General features: G+C 44.5%; 1 protein-coding gene across 8 annotated transcripts in view; it reads left to right on the top strand.

Moving 5' to 3' along the window:
* ADGB (androglobin) overlaps positions 1 to 16,850 on the top strand; it is a 231,417-nt gene that overhangs the window by 179,318 nt on the left and 35,249 nt on the right. For all 8 annotated transcript variants that reach the window (XR_008891477.1, XR_008891478.1, XM_056567311.1 and 5 more), the window contains one exon: positions 12,381 to 12,565. Coding sequence is in view for 6 of the 8 variants with exons in the window: in XM_056567311.1 (XP_056423286.1) it covers positions 12,381 to 12,565 (185 nt within the window). In the remaining 2 variants the exon portion in view is untranslated. The remainder of the gene's footprint in view (positions 1 to 12,380; positions 12,566 to 16,850) is intronic.

Here is a 16,850-nt window from a genome sequence, read left to right as displayed (position 1 = left end):
GCTCATGGTTCTTATGCATATAGCAAAGAAATCAGGTTGTAGGAAAGGATGGTAACAACCATGTAGAGCAGATGTTATGTTCTATTAGGAGAGTAGATGCTCTGAAAATACCTTGTAGACAGGTAGGCAAGGGGATTCCTGGTTGTTATCATATTATTCTACAGGACTGAATTTGTTGGTATGTCAAATGTTTGCTTATTAACACCTTAACAACTGAGCCTTTTATTAGCATTCAGGAATGCATTTTTCATCTTGTCACATCTGTCAATGTATAACAGCACACGTGTACTGCTATATTAACGTATTTACACTTGTGTTAAGGAGCTTTATCCTGCTCCATCCACTTACTTTGTATTCAAAATTGACAAGCAAAAGCAAAACAGGATATTACAGAGCTGCTGTATAGCTGCAGTTCAAGACAATACATTGACTTGTACTCCAGTGGAAAACTTTTTTTTTAAATCAACTGGTGCCAGAAAGTTAAACAGATTTGTAAATTACTTCTATTACAAAATCTTAATCCTTCCAGTACTTATGAGCTGCTGAATACTACAGAGGAAATTCTTTTCTTTTAGGAACACAGAACTCTCTGCTGACATCAAGAGCACAGTGCTCTCTGCTGACATCTCTGTCCATTTTAGGAACTGTCCAGAGCAGCATATGTTTGCTATGGGGATTTTCTCCTACTCTGGACAGTTCTTAAAATGGACAGAGATGTCAGCAGAGAGCACTATGCTCGTGATTCAGCAGAGAGATCTGTGTTCCAAAAAAAAAATAATTTCCTCTGTAGTATTCAGCAGCTAATAAGTACTGGAAGGATTAAGATTTTTTAATCGAAGTCATTTACAAATCTTATTAACTTTCTGGAACCTAAAAAAAGAAAAAAGAAGTTTTCCACCGGAGTACCCCTTTAACCCCTTAAGGACCTAGGGCGTATGGATACGTCCTGGCTTCTTGGTACTTAAGACCCAGGACGTATCCATACGCCCATGGGAATTTTGGTCTCCGCCGGGCGGGGACCGGACCGCGGTGACTGCTGATATCTATCAGCAGGCACCCTGCGCAAATGCCCAGGGGGGTCATCAGACCCCTCCCATGTCGGCGATCGACGCAAATCGCCGGTGAATTCACACCGGCGATTTGCGCCGATTCCGGATCATTACGGGTCTATGGTGACCCAGAATATAAGGGGGATCGCAGTTGTCCAAGACACCCACGATCCCCTTGAAGGGATAGGAGGGAGGTAGCAGGGGTGCCACCCCTCTTATCCCTGCTATTGGTCGTCAAGGAGCGACGACCAATAGCAGATCAGGGGCGGGGGGGGGGTTAACTTTCGGCTTCCCCGTTCTGCCCACCCACAATAGGCAGAGTAGAACGGGGAAACCGGCAGCGGACCGGCGGCAGAAGATCCACTTACCCATCCGGAGGCTGCGGGTGGCGGTGATCAGCGGGCGGCGATGTCGTGTGGCTGGCTCACTGGATCCTATGGAAGCCGGTGAGTTGCCTAGCAACATCTGGAGGTCTACAGTTTGCAGTTATCTCTAAACTGTGGCCCTCTAGATCTTGCAAAACTACAACTCCCAGCATGCCCACACAGCAGTTTGCTGTATGGGCATGCTGGGATTTGTAGTTTTGCAACAGCTGGAGGGCCACAGGTTGGAGTTCACTGTGCAGTGGTCTCTAAACTGTAGCCCTCCAGATGTTGCAAGACTGCAAATCTCAGCATGCCCAAACAGCTGTCTCGGCATGCTGGGAGTTGTAGTTGCGTACCTCCAGCTGTTGCATAACTACATCTCCCAGAATGCCCTTCGGCAATCAGTACATGCTGGGAGTTGTAGTTTTTCAACAGCTGGAGGCACACTGGTTGGAAAATACTGAGTTAGGTAATAGAACCTAACTGAAGGTTTTCCAACCAGTGTGCCTCCAGCTGTTTCAAAACTGCAACTCCCAGCATGCACGGTCTGTCAGTACACGCTGGGAGTTGTAGTTTTGAAACAGCTGGAGGTTTGCCCCCCCATGTGAATGTACAGGGTAGATTCACACGGGCGAGTTTACAGTGAGTTTTCTGCTTCAAGTTTGGGCTGCGTAAAATTTTTTGCCGCAGGGCAAACTCCTAGCGGGAAACTCACCGTAACCTGCCAGTGCAAATGTACCCTAAAAACACTACACTACACTACACTAACACATAATAAAGGGTAAAACACTACATATACACCCCCTTACACTGCGACATGCCCCCCAAAAACCATTTCAGCAAAATTTGCTTTACAAAAGCCATATGTGACTCCTTCTCTTCTGAGCATTGTAGTTCGCCCCCAGAGCATTTTACGCCCTAACATGGGGTATTTCCATACTCAGAAGAGATGGGGTTCAAAATTTTGGGGGGCATTTTCTCCCATTACCTTTGTAAAAATGGTAAATTTGGGGAAAAAACTGCACTTCAGTGAAATTTTTTTTTACCATTTACACATCCGACTTTAACGAAAAGTCGTCAAACACCTGTGGGGTGTTAAGGCTCACTGGACCCCTTGTTACGTGCCTTGAGGGGTGTAGTTTCCAAAATGGTATGCCATGTGTTTTTTTTTTGCTGTTCTGGCACCATAGGGTGCGACATGCCCCCCAAAAACCATTTCAGAAAAATTCACTCTCCAAAATCCCATTGTTGCTCCTTCCCTTCTGAGCCCTCTAATGCACCCGTCGAACACTTGACATACACATATGAGGTATTTCCTTACTCGAGAGAAATTGGGTTACAGATTTTGGGGGACTTTTTCTCCTATTACTCCTTGTAAAAATAAAAAAAACTGGGTCTACAAGAACATGCGAGTGTAAAAAGTTTAGATTTTCTCCTTCACTTTGCTGCTATTCCTGTGAAACACCTAAAGGGTTAACACACTTACTGAATGTCAATTTGGATATTTTAAGGGGTACAGTTTTTATACTGGGGTCATTTGTGGGGTATTTCTAATATGAAGGCCCTTCAAATCCACTTCAAAACTGAACTGGTCCCTGAAAATTTTCGATTTTGAACATTTTGGGAAAAATTGCTGCCGAACTTTGAAGCCCTCTGATGTCTTCAAAAAGTTAAAACATGTCAACTTTATGATGAAAATATAAAGTAAACATATTGTGTTTGTGAATCAATATATCATTTATTTGGAATGTCTGTTTTCCTTAAAAGCAGAGAGCTTCTAATTTAGAAAAATGCTAAATTTTCGATTTTTTTCATCAAATTTGGGAATTTTTCACTGAGAAATGATGCAAGTATCGACAAAAATTTACCACTAACATGAAGTAGTATATGTCACGAAAAAAACAGTCTTGGAATCAGAATGAAAAGTAAAAGCATTCCAGAGTTATTAATGCTTAAAGTGACAGTGGTCAGAATTGCAAAAAATGGTCGGGTCCTTAAGGTGAAAATGTGTTGGGTCCTTAAGGGGTTAAGGACTGCATCTAACACTTGTCTTAGTGTAGCCCAGGCCTTACTCTTAATCGATTACTTTTAAAACCACATTAATCTATGAAGTGCATCCCTTCCCCTTAGTCATCCACTTCTTATTTTTTAGTGCCCTACTATATCGCCCAGTGTGGAGTCAGTATGAACAATCCAGCAGTTGTTTGTATGAACCATGTAATAGGCCCTTAGAGCACAAAGATTTGCTCCACACAAACTGGTTCCTCCTCACAGTAGTGCCTAGTGAAGGGTGCTCATGGGGTGGAGCCCCCTTCTTCTGAACAATAGGATCAGAGGTAATGCCAATGCTGACCATTGAAGCAGGATATTAACTATTACAGTGTGCGCAGTAGCTGTGCTTATGCCATCCACTGGCCATATCTGTACTTCCATTTGCAAGAAGGGACCACTAAAATGGACATACAGTTACATCCAAACATGGAAAGGGGTTAAAAAAAAGTATGACCAGCTTCAAAAATAATCTTATAAAATCTTTTCATTTCTCTAAACAGCTTGTACTTCAAATTCTAGCAAAAGTGCTTTCTATCCTACGCACAGCAGCTGAACATGCTGGGCAGGAGCAGAGCATAGAAACACTACTGATAGAGATAGAATCTGTGAGATCCCTGCTTTCAAAACATAAGAAATGATAATGAGGTTATGGTCATAAAACATGGTGATGGAGTCAATAAGAAATCTAAACACTGTCTACTACTAAAACCGTATTATGGAGGAAATAACATTACATATGGAGCAATTCAGTTATAAAAAAAATTCAAGCAAAAGAAAATCTACTACGTAACACAATACATGCATCTGAATAAGGTCTATAAAATGCCATTAAGAGTTGTTTCACACACAGAAGAGGATTAAAAATGAACTGGGAATACAGATGAAGGAGTTAGCTCAGAAAATCTTAGATCAGGACCTTGCTTCAGAAAACTAAATCAAACATTGCAATGGCAGCTTTCCTGAAAACGCTGTGTGTGACACCATCCTAAGGCTATGATTCACACAGGCATAATATAGCTGCATGTTCAGGTACATATTACTGCCACAAGTCCTGACATTTCTGATGACCTGAACTGACAGATGACAGTTCATGTCATTAAAGCGTTCCTGTCAGATCCAACAAAAAAGCTTTTTTTTTTATATATCACTCAGTACCTAATCCTGGCCATGTACATCTAATTTTTGTGTCAAGCACCTTTATTCATTTTTTTATTCCACTTTTAATTTAGCTCACTAGTCTGAATTCCTCTCAAAGGGAGGAGGCGTGGCCTCACTGTGCAGGTCACCACCCTCTCCCTCAGTATGCTGTCTGCTCACATCTCCCCTAGCATTAGCAAAACTACAACTCCAAGCTTTTCCTCACTGACAGTAGCGGGACACAAGCTAACAGTGGGAGGATTTTTCCTCCAGCTATGAGCCCTGCGCTCACAGCTGTCAATCAAGGAAGTATGTCCATGACATTGGTGATGATGCATGGAGACAGCAGGACTAGTATGTGTCCAAGCAGACAGGGGGGCAGTTGTTTGATTGGCTTTTTCAGTATGAAATACTGAAAAGTTTCTAATGAAAGCAATTGCAAAACCTATTGGTTTTGCATGCTTTACAACATATCAAAAGTTTTTGTATCTGATAGAGCCCATTTAAAGGGGTACTCTGTCCCTAGACATCTTATCCCCAATACAATGGTCCTCTGCTGGGAACCCCTGTGATCTCTCCTGCAGCACACACTGTCATCTGGTGCACAGAGCTAGCTTTTGCTCCGTGCCTGATGACTGGCGTGTCTGATCTTATATTTTTCCGGACTTCGGCTGCGGAAACCCATTGAAGTCAATGGGGATTAAATTTGTGCAGAATTGGTCCAGAAATCGCACAGAATGCACAAATTCCAGATGTATTTCATCTTTAAAACTTTGCTGCGGAATCAAGCAGAAAACTTCCAGATTCTGCAACATGGATTCCGCATCGATTCTGCGACAAATGCAGAAAAAGTGGAATTCTGCAAAAACAAATGGAGACACATAATTGATGCGGATATGAGGAATCTTTTTGGATTTTTCTGATGTCATGACCACAGTGCTCTCTGCCGACCCCTGCTGTCCATTTTAGGAACTGTCCTGAGCAGCATATGTTTGCTAAGGGGATTTTCTCCTGCTTTGGACAGTTCCTAAAATGAACAGCGGAGGTCAGCAGAGAGCACTGTGGTCGTGACATAAGAGAAATCCAAAAAGATAAACATTTCCTCTGTAGTATACAGCCTCTAAAAAGTACTGGAAGGATTAAGATTTTTTAATAGAAGTAATTTACAAATCTGTTTAACTTTCTGGCACCAGTTGATTAAAAAAAAAAAAGTTTTCCACGGTAGTACCCCTTTAAATCAAAGCAAATGAATTCAAAATGAATGGGAAATAAAAAGAAAAGATGTATATACTACTTCAAATTTATACAGGATACACTTCTGGCTCTGGCTCAAAAAACTGCATCAAACTATTTTCTTTTTTAATAAAACACAGTGAAATCACACTACAGGTATCTTTACACATTTAAAAACAACATAGTCTCACTGCTTCTAACCCAGCTCCTGATGACTTCAGTGGGAAAAGGAGAAATGGCTGAAGTGAGATGACCCTTTTTTTTTTTTGCGCCAAGGCTACAATTGAAGTCAATTGGAACTTTAAAGCTTCTCCCCTCGCTGCCCGTGGCTTAGTTAGAGCCTTGGCATTTCTTTAGATTTATGTGAAATAACTTTAAGGGAAGTTTCACACACACCTTTAGAAAAAAATCCCATCGCAACAGATCCTGACAGTAATGTGTCTGACTGGCAAATGTGTAGGCCCAATGCAAACCCTTATGGCATCAAATTGGTATTCATGTGATATGGATCCTTACAACACACATATGCATGAGCCTTTCTGGGGCCTGCTTTATTTAAGCATATGTGCGTTTTCACCACCATAACAAGGGCTAGAATTAAAGGGGTTATCCAGGAATAGAAAAACAGAACTACTTTCTTTAAAAAAAAAAAAAAAACAGCTCCCCGTCTGTCTCCAGGTTGGGTTTGGTTCTGCAGCTCAGTTCCATTGAAGTGAATGGAGCCAAGTTGTAAAACCACACCCAACCTGGGGACAGACGTGGAGCTGTTTTTGAAAGAAATTAGCTTTTTAATTTTTTTTTATTCCTGAATAACTAACCCCTTTAATGGGATAGAAATAACAAATATAATCAGTGAAAACATGAACAGGGCTATGCTATTTTGTTTATTGAAAATCAATTTTCATTATATAACTTTAAATATCATATTTTACATTGTATTGTCCCTCTGTCTAAATCATGCCGTGGTTAAGTTTTTGCACAGGGTGCCTCCGAAGCAGATTTGTTTGTTTTTGTCAGGGAAAATAGAGTGGCTTACAGTGGTATGTTATCCATCAAAATGAGAGCCTGGCCTAGGGGAGGTTTACAGAGATGGGGTATGTAGTTTGGCTCATACAAGACATAGTATTTGTTTTTTTGTTTTAGTAGAATAAAAAGCTCAATTTTGGCTTCACTTACCAGTGTCTTTCTCTGCCAGTATGTCATAAATCTCCAACTGGCGAACCAGTGAGACAACAATTTAACGTCTCTGAAACCTCACTTATGCAAGGTTTAGTGCCATAGATGATAAAGAAACATAAAAATAACACATTTTTTAGGCCACAGTGTACTTCAGCATTCCTTTTATGAGGGAATGTTGAATAATACCATTAGCGTACTGCAGAAACCCAGTGTGAACTCAGGCTTCCCTTTGTCGTACCTGATTCTGAATGATCACATATAGCACATTCCAAATAAGTAAACAGACATCAACTTGTTACGCCGAGCGCTCCGGGTCCCCGTTCCTCCCCGGAGCGCTCGCCTCATCTTCGTTGTTGCAGCGCCCCGGTCAGATCCACTGACCGGGTGCGCTGCGGTCCCGCCTTCAGCCGGGGTGCGATTCGCGATGCGGATAGCGCCCGCTCGCGATGCGCACCCCGGTCCCCGTACCTGACTCGCTCTCCCTCGGTCCTGTCCCGGCGCGCGCGGCTCCGCTCCCTAGGGCGCGCGCGCGCCGGGTCTCTGCGATTTAAAGGGCCAGTGCACCAATGATGGTGCCTGGCCCAATCTTCCCAATTAGCTTAATTAGTTTCCACCTGTGCACTCCCTACTTATACCTCACTTCCCCTGCACTCCCTGGCCGGATCTTGTTGCACTTGTGCCTAGTGAAAGCATTCCTTGTCTGTTCCTAGTCCGTGTTCCTGACCTCCTGCCGTTGCCCCTGACTACGATCCTTGCCGCCTGCCCCCGACCTTCTGCTACGTCCGACCTTGCTTCTGCCTACTCCATTGTACCGCGCCTATCTTCAGCATCTTCAGCAGCCAGAGAGGTGAGCCGTTGCTAGTGGATACGACCTGGTCACTACCGCCGCAGCAAGACCATCCCGCTTTGCGGCGGGCTCTGGTGAAAACCTGTAGTGGCTTAGAACCGGTCCACTAGCGCGGTCCACGCCATCCCTCTCTGGCACAGGGGATCCACTACCTGCCAGCCGGCATCGTGACAGTAGATCCGGCCATGGATCCCGCTGAGGTTCCCCTGCCAGTTGTCTCTGATATCGCCCGACAGATCGCCCATCTAACCCACCAGCTGTCGGAAGTGTCCACCATTTTGCACCAACATCCCCTGCCAGTTGCCTCTGATATCGCCCGACAGGTCGCCCTTCTAACCCACCAGCTGTCGGAAGTGCGCCAACATTCGCAACTTCTTCAGCAATCATCTCCTCCGCCAGCTCCTGCACCTCCTCCGCAGCGAGTGGCCACTCCTAGCCTCTGCCTGTCCTTGCCGGACAAATTTGATGGGGACTCTAAGTATTGCCATGGCTTTCTTTCGCAATGTTCCCAGCACTTGGAGATGATGTCGGACCAGTTTCCTACTGAAAGGTCTAAGGTGGCTTTCGTGTTCTGCCTTCTGTCTGGAAAAGCCCTGTCATGGGCCGCACCGCTCTGGGACCGCAATGACCCCGTCACTGCCTCTGTACACTCCTTCTTCTCGGAAATTCGAAGTGTCTTTGAGGAACCTGCCCGAGCTTCTTCAGCCGAGATTGCCCTGCTGAACCTGGCCCAGGGTGTTTCTTCCGTTGGCGAGTACGCCATTCAGTTCCGTGCTCTTGCTTACGAGTTGTCCTGGAATAGTGAGGTTCTCTGCGCGACCTTTAAAAAAGGCCTATCCAGCAACATTAAAGATGTTCTGGCCGCACGAGAGACTCCTGCTGACCTACATGAACTCATTCATCTAGCCACTCGCATTGACATGCGTTCTTCCGGATGGCGTCTGGAGCTCCGCCTGGATATGGACTTTGTTCGCACGAGGCGTTTTTTCTCCCCGGCTCCTCTCTCCTCTGGTCCTCTGCAATCTGTTCCTGTGCTTCCCGCCGCGGAGGCTATGCAAGTTGACCGGTCTTGCTTGACACCTCAAGAGAGGACACGACGCCGCATGGAGAATCTTTGCCTGTACTATGCCGGTACCGAACACTTCCTGAAGGATTGTCCTATCCGTCCTCCCTGCCTGGAAAGACGCACGCTGACTCCGCACAAAGGTGACACAGTTCTTGATGTCAACTCTGCTTCTCCACGCCTTACTGTGCCTGTGCGGATATCTGCCTCTACCTTCTCCTTTTCTACTATGCTCTTCTTGGATTCCGGATCTGCAGGAAAATTTTTTTTGGCCTCTCTCATCAACAGGTTCTACGTTCCTGTGACCAGTCTCGCCAGACCCCTCTACATCTATTGTTTTTTCAATAAAAGATTGGACTTTGTCGTACATTTCCACACAGAACCCCTCCTAATTTGCATTGGACCTAATCTCGGAAAAATTGAGTTTTTTTTCTTCAGGTTCTTTGGCCCCAAGAAGAGGGGGAGACCCAAGGGGGGGGGTACTGTTACGCCGAGCGCTCCGGGTCCCCGTTCCTCCCCGGAGCGCTCGCCTCATCTTCGTTGTTGCAGCGCCCCGGTCAGATCCACTGACCGGGTGCGCTGCGGTCCCGCCTTCAGCCGGGGTGCGATTCGCGATGCGGATAGCGCCCGCTCGCGATGCGCACCCCGGTCCCCGTACCTGACTCGCTCTCCCTCGGTCCTGTCCCGGCGCGCGCGGCTCCGCTCCCTAGGGCGCGCGCGCGCCGGGTCTCTGCGATTTAAAGGGCCAGTGCACCAATGATGGTGCCTGGCCCAATCTTCCCAATTAGCTTAATTAGTTTCCACCTGTGCACTCCCTACTTATACCTCACTTCCCCTGCACTCCCTGGCCGGATCTTGTTGCACTTGTGCCTAGTGAAAGCATTCCTTGTCTGTTCCTAGTCCGTGTTCCTGACCTCCTGCCGTTGCCCCTGACTACGATCCTTGCCGCCTGCCCCCGACCTTCTGCTACGTCCGACCTTGCTTCTGCCTACTCCATTGTACCGCGCCTATCTTCAGCATCTTCAGCAGCCAGAGAGGTGAGCCGTTGCTAGTGGATACGACCTGGTCACTACCGCCGCAGCAAGACCATCCCGCTTTGCGGCGGGCTCTGGTGAAAACCTGTAGTGGCTTAGAACCGGTCCACTAGCGCGGTCCACGCCATCCCTCTCTGGCACAGGGGATCCACTACCTGCCAGCCGGCATCGTGACACAACTCTTGCACTATGTTGCTGTTATATACAACAATTACTTTTTTCCAGCGACTATTTTTGGAAAATGTACATGTGATTGTACATGGAACATTGAAAAATGACACAATATTTTTTTTTCCCTTTGGAGGTTTGTAAATTTAACGGAACAGTGCCACCTACTGTGCCCATTCATTTTAGACAACTATCAATTACATAGAATACGTATTAATAGGAAAACATAAATGGGAGCATTAGCATTTATCTTTTACTAATTTTTATATAGTGCTGACATATTAGTGCTGTAGACAATGTCATTTTCCTATCTGAGCCATACACACTAGAATCCGTTACATAAGAGCTAATTACCATACAAATGTTTAGGGTGTATACCCCCCGTACAGTATCCTGTGCATATTTGATTCACAAGATTTGATGCTGTTTACAGTCAACTGGTTTATATTAAAATCAGCGACACAAAATCTGCAGCTTCAAATCCTTCTCATGAAATATGTGCAGTATTCTGTATGTGTGAATAGACCCTAAGTCTATGTTCACACAGCAATTTAGCAATGGGTTGCCAACAAACATTCAAGATTGAGGCATGCAGTTTTACTCGTGAAATAGGGACCAATTATTCCAGACCAAACTCCTTCCTCAACACTGCATTAGGCTAGGGCTATACACTTTAGCTACTACATGAATCATGCAGCCATAAATCACAGTGTTGTGTGTTTGAATTGCAGCTAGTGAAAGTGGACCTTGACCAGACAATTGCCACAAATCTCTTGGGCATAAATTTCGAGTCACAGTTGCAGCAACTAGCATGTTGCAATGTGACCACATTTGCTTTCATTGGCATAACACTGTGGTCTTTGGCCAAAGCTGTTTTATAGTCTTAAAGGGGGTTGGATAGCTTATAACAACTTTGCGGTAAACCATAGCAATAATAATTACTATAATGATAATAAGTAAGATTAACTTACTTATACTGTCCATATACTTAACCATCCATAACATAGCTGTCTGTGGAGGAGCATGTGACATACACTGCGCTTAAGCTTGTAGTACAGGGGCAATTGAGGATGCAGAGTGCCATGTTATGGACAGATGAGCGGTCTGTTCGGTACACAAGGACACTCTGCCCTCCCTACTTGGAGTAGGGAGGGCAGAGCGGGGCCACAGTGAAGCCTCATTATTACTACGGTTTGCATCAAAGTTGTTGTAAGGTTGCCAACCCCTTTAAGATCATATTCAGGACAAATTCTTATTTAAAGGCATAAAAGCTTTTCCCTTCTGGCTCCTTAGCTAATCACATAGCTGAATAACTACTGGAACAATACACATTCAGTAATCTGTGGTGGATAAGTTAGTGCTTACCTGATGGGTCTTCTTCCATTACCTCCAACGCAGACGTGCCTTTAGAGCACAATGTGGCTCTTTGTCTTTGCCTACAGGGCTCTAGACCTTTTTATAGGGCATTCTCCAAGTATAGTGTAGATATTTCTGACCTATCCCCTGACTAGTGGGAACAGGTCAGACACTCCTATTTTTGCTTTGTGATTAGCGCCTGTGATTTTCTCATACATGCGGAGGTGGGAACCTTTCTACACTCGGGTATGTTGGTCTGTGGTGTTGTTGTTCCTAACACTTATTTTGATTTTCTTTACATTCACTCCTCCAAGTTTGTTTATTAATTATTCAAAATGAGTTTGTACAGGGACACTATAACAAAAAAAAGAGATTCCTCCTCTTTTGTGCCAGGAAAGTTATAGTGTTGCTTGGAAATCTACTGAAACACTATCCATTACCCAATGAATTGAATTGGTTAGTAAATACATCCCCATGTACAAAAATCCTTTATATAAACCAGAAATTTGACCAGATCTTGCATTGCTGGCTAGCTCTGAAAACTGCAACCAAATAGTCTAAATGTTTTGTCTGCTCTGAATCAGTAACATCCCACTGGGGCTCTGTGGTGGTGGTGGGGGGGGGGGGTGCTTGAATGGGTGCGTGTTTGTAACGTGTATGGTTGTCAATGTCTTTTGTGGGTGTTTGGAAACCGATTTAGCATTGATGATGCCGCCAGATGAGTACAGATGAATACAGTATTTGTTGTAGATGCTACTACATGTAAATAGCTGCTCTAAATTTAATTAATTGTAACCCTTGCATCCCAGTTGCTATTATATAAATGTTTATGTTCTACCTTTATGTATATTCTTTTCAAAACTAACTGATTTTTTCCCTCCTATTTAATATGTGCAGAGAAGAATGAGGAAATTACAGCTGAGACACTCAACAGCTCAGAAAGCCTGAAATCGGCAGGTACTCCAAAAACTGCCAAAAAAGGCAAAGAGAAAATAGCAGAGAAATTTGAAAAAGAAAAGTCTGGTAAGGACAAGGATAGAGAGAGACTTCAGTCAACCCCTGTTTCAAGACCTGAATCACAGGTAAGTAGATTGCTTATTGTCATCCCTTAAAGGGGTACTCTGCCCCTAGACATCTTATCCCCTACCCAATGGATAGGGGATAAGATGTCAGATCGCCGGGGTCCCGCTGCTGGGGACCCCAGAGATCTCGGCTACGGCACCCCGCTATCATTACTGCACAGAGCAGACTTGCTCCGTGCGTAATGACGGGCAATACAGGGGTCGGAGCATTGTTAAGTCACGGCTCCGCTACCTCGTGACATAACGGCCCGCCCCCTCAATGCAAGTCTATGGGAGGGGGCGTGCTGGCCATCACGCCCCCTCCCATAGACTTGCATTAAGGGGGCAGGCCGTGATGTCACACGGGGCATAGCCGTGACATCACAGTGTTCCGGCCCCTGTATCGCTGGTCATTACGCACGGAGCGAGTCTGCTCTGTGCAGTAATGATAGCGGGGTGCCGCAGCCGAGATCCCGGGGGTCGCCAGCAGCAGGACCCCGGCGAACTGACATCTTATTCCCTATCCTTTCGATAGGGGATAAGATGTCTAGGGGCGGAGTACCCCTTTAACCCCTTAACGACGCAGGACGTAAATGTACTTCCTGGTGAGCTGGTACTTAACGCACCAGGACGTACATTTACGTCCTATGCATAACCGCGAGCATCAGAGCTGATAGCAGCCAGGGACACGCCCGTAATGGCGGACATCCGCGATCGTGCGGATGTCCGCCATTAACCCCTCAGATGCCGTGATAAATACAGATCACGGCATCTGCAGCATCGCGGTCACTAAAATGGATGATCGGATCGCCCGCAGCGCTGCCGCTGCGATCCGATCATCCAGAACGGCAGACAGAGGTCCCCTAACCTGCCTCTGCTGCCTTTCATGGTTCTTCTGCTCTGGTCTGAGATCGAGCAGACCAGAGCAGAAGATGACCGATAATACTGATCAGTGCTATGTCCCATGCATAGCACTGAACAGTATTAGCAATCGAATGATTGTTATAAATAGTCCCCTATGGGGACTATTAAAGTGTAAAAATAAAAGTAAAAAAGTAAATAAAAAAAGTTTAAAAAAATGTGAAGAACCCCCTCCCCCAATAAAAACGTAAATTGTCCCATTTTCCCTATTTCACCCCCAAAAGGTGTAAAAAAAAGATATATTTTACATACATATTTGGTATTGCCGCGTGCGTAAATATCCCAACTATATGTTAATGGTACCGTATGGTGAACGGTGGGAACGTAAAAAAAAAAAAAAAGTCCAAAATAGCTGCTTTTTTATAACATTTTATTCAAAAAAAATTTATAAAAAAAAGTATTAAAAGTTTTATATAAGCAAATATGGTGTCAATAAAAAGTACAGATCACAGCGCAAAAAATGAACCTTCATACCGCCGCTTATACGGAAAAATGAAAAAGTTATAGGTCTTCAAATAGGGGGATTTTAAACGTACTAATTTGGTTAAACAGTTTGCGATTTTTTTTTAAGCGCAACAGTAATAGAGAAGTATATTATTTCCCCACACTAATAGTATTTTTTTGGTTGCGCCATACATTTTATGGTAAATTGAGTGATGGCATTACAACGGACAACTGGGCGTGCAAAAAACAAGCCCTCATACTAGTCTGTTGATGAAAATATAAAAGAGTTATGATTTTTTGAAGGTGAGGAGGAAAAAACGAAAATGTTAAAATAAAGGCCCAATTGGGCGGAGTCCTTAAGGGGTTAAAGGGGTACTCCGGCCCTGAGAAATCTTATCCCCTATCCAAAGGATAGGAGATAATATGTCCCACCGCTGGGGACCCGCGCAATCTTGTATTCGCCACCCACCTGTTTGAGCTGCAAGCCGCGGTGCCAGCTCACAAACAGCCGGGTGGCAACCACGGGGCCGGAGTATTGTGATGTCACGACTCCGCCCCCATGTGACGTCACCCCCAGCCCCCGCTATGCAAGTCTATGAGAGGGGGCGTGACGGCTGTGACCATTTTGGAAACTACACCCCTCCAGGAATTTAACAAGGGTTACAGTGAGTACTTGCACCTCACAGGTTTTTTGAACAGTGGTCCGTAAAAGTGAAAAAATTTGATTTTTCACACTGCATTGATAGTGTTACCCCAAATGTTTCATTTTCACATGGGGTAATAGGGGAAGAGGGCCCCCAAAATTTGTAGTGCAATTTTGCCTGAGAAAGAAAATACCCCATATGTGGATGTAAAGTGCTCTGCGGGTGCACTGCAATGCTCAGAATAGAAGGAGCGCCATTGGGCTTTTGGAGTGAAAAGTTTGTTGGAAGGGAAGTCGGGGGCCATGTGCCCCCATTGTGCAAGAACAGCAGAAACCCAACACATGTGACACCATTTTAGAAACTACAACCCTCAAGGAACGTGACAAGGGTTATAGTGAATACTTACACCTCAAATATTTTTTGAACAGTGGGCCGTAAAAAGTTAAAGAATTGATTTTTAACACTGAATTGCTGGTATTAACAAAAAATTTTTTGGTTTCACAAGTAGTAAGAGAAAAACACCTCCACAAAATTTGTAGCCAAATTTCTCCAGAATAAGGAAATACCCCATATATGGCGGAAAAGCGCTATGGGAGTGCAAAACAGGGCTTAGGAGTGAGACAGCACAGATGAAATTTGAGGCCTAAAGTGGTGATTTGCACTGCAATGGTTGAGGTTCTGACATAAAATCTAAGAAAAAAATCCCTGGCAAGTGACCACAATTTTAAAACTACACCCCTCAAGGAAGGGAACAAGTGGTACAGTAGTAATTATACCTCACAGGTTTTTTGAACAGTGAGCCATAATTTGAAAAAAACTATTTTTTTCACTCTAAAATGCTGGGTTTACCCAATTTTTAACATGTTCACAAGGAGTAATGGGAGAAATTGGGTTACAAATTTTGGAGGGCTTTTTCTCCTGACTATGGAAATACTTCCACATATGGGGTAACGTGCTGGGCGGGCGCACAGCAAGGCGGCTCAGAAGTCATAGAGGTCTGTTTGCATTTGAGGCCTATGGCATATCAGTAGCTGATGGTTACATACATTCAAAGGAAAATACAAAAATGAAACATCTACACGTGAGACCATTACAGAAAATAACTCCCTGAGGAATAGGTATAGAGGTAAAGAGGACATTTTGAACACACGGGTGTTTCCTAAATTTATTTCCCAGGAATGGATGAAGGGTAGCTTTTGAAAATTGCAATTTTCAACGTATGCTCTGCTTCATCTTTCTGGGAACAACAAACATGTGACTCCGAATTGTCACCTGGAAATACGACAGAGCTCATGAGCGAGAACTCTTCGCATTTGCGGCCAATGTTTCTAACGGTTTCTTACAGTTACATACATTCAGAGGAAAATACAAGAAAGGAACACCCACATGTGAGCCTATTACAAACAGAACACCTCCTAGGGAAGATGTATAGGGATGAAGTGGACATTTGGAACAGATGGTGTTCCCTAAATTTATTTTCCAGGAGTGTAGTTTGGGGGAACTGAAAACTGCAATTTTATTACTGATATGCCAATTATTTTCCCAGAATGATGACCCAGAGTAGAGCCAAAAGTAAAAATGATGCCCGCCCCAAACCCTATGCTCTGAATCACCATTCTGGGAATGTGATGTGTGTGGCCGTCCCTATTCTGTTACCTCAAGTGTGCATCCTGCTCAGGTGGGGAGAGAGCGCTGCGCATTTGAGGCAACTGCAGACCCCCAATGCTGTTGACTCTGTGTCCCATGAAAAATAAATATTCTAATAAAAAATATATATCATCAGGGGTATTGGGAAATACGTTTGTTATTTAAAAAAAAAATAAAAAAATTTTTTGGGGGGGTGTTTGGCTTTAAAATTTGGAACATTATAGTCGAATTCCAGGGAATTAAAATTAGGGAAAGGATTAAAAATGTAGTGCTCCATGGAAGTGCGTGATACTCCCTGAAGCAATCTCTAATGCAAAGGCTCGGATGATCGGGGCAAGTGTCACACTGAGGGGTGGTGTCCTTCCGAATCCCCCTCCTGTGACACACTGCATTTTTTCTGGGATCGTCCCTTCTTTCTAGTGTGGCAGACCTCACCTGGAAAGTGTTGGCCGGGGACGATCCGGGGAGCCAAAGTTCCAGAGGTGCTCTGACCCACTCTTTGGCAGTCTCCAAAGAGCAGGGCCTTTAGAACTTCCTCTTGGTACTGCAGGAATGTCCCTGTGTTGTCAGCATACTGGGACAGTACAAAAGAGTTGTACATGGCAACCTGTACCATGTAGACCGCAACTTTTATGTACCATGCCTGTGTT

This window comes from Hyla sarda, chromosome 3 (assembly GCF_029499605.1).
Source record: "Hyla sarda isolate aHylSar1 chromosome 3, aHylSar1.hap1, whole genome shotgun sequence".
NCBI classification, from domain to species: domain Eukaryota; kingdom Metazoa; phylum Chordata; class Amphibia; order Anura; family Hylidae; genus Hyla; species Hyla sarda.
This window is presented reverse-complemented; position numbering and strand designations above follow the sequence as displayed.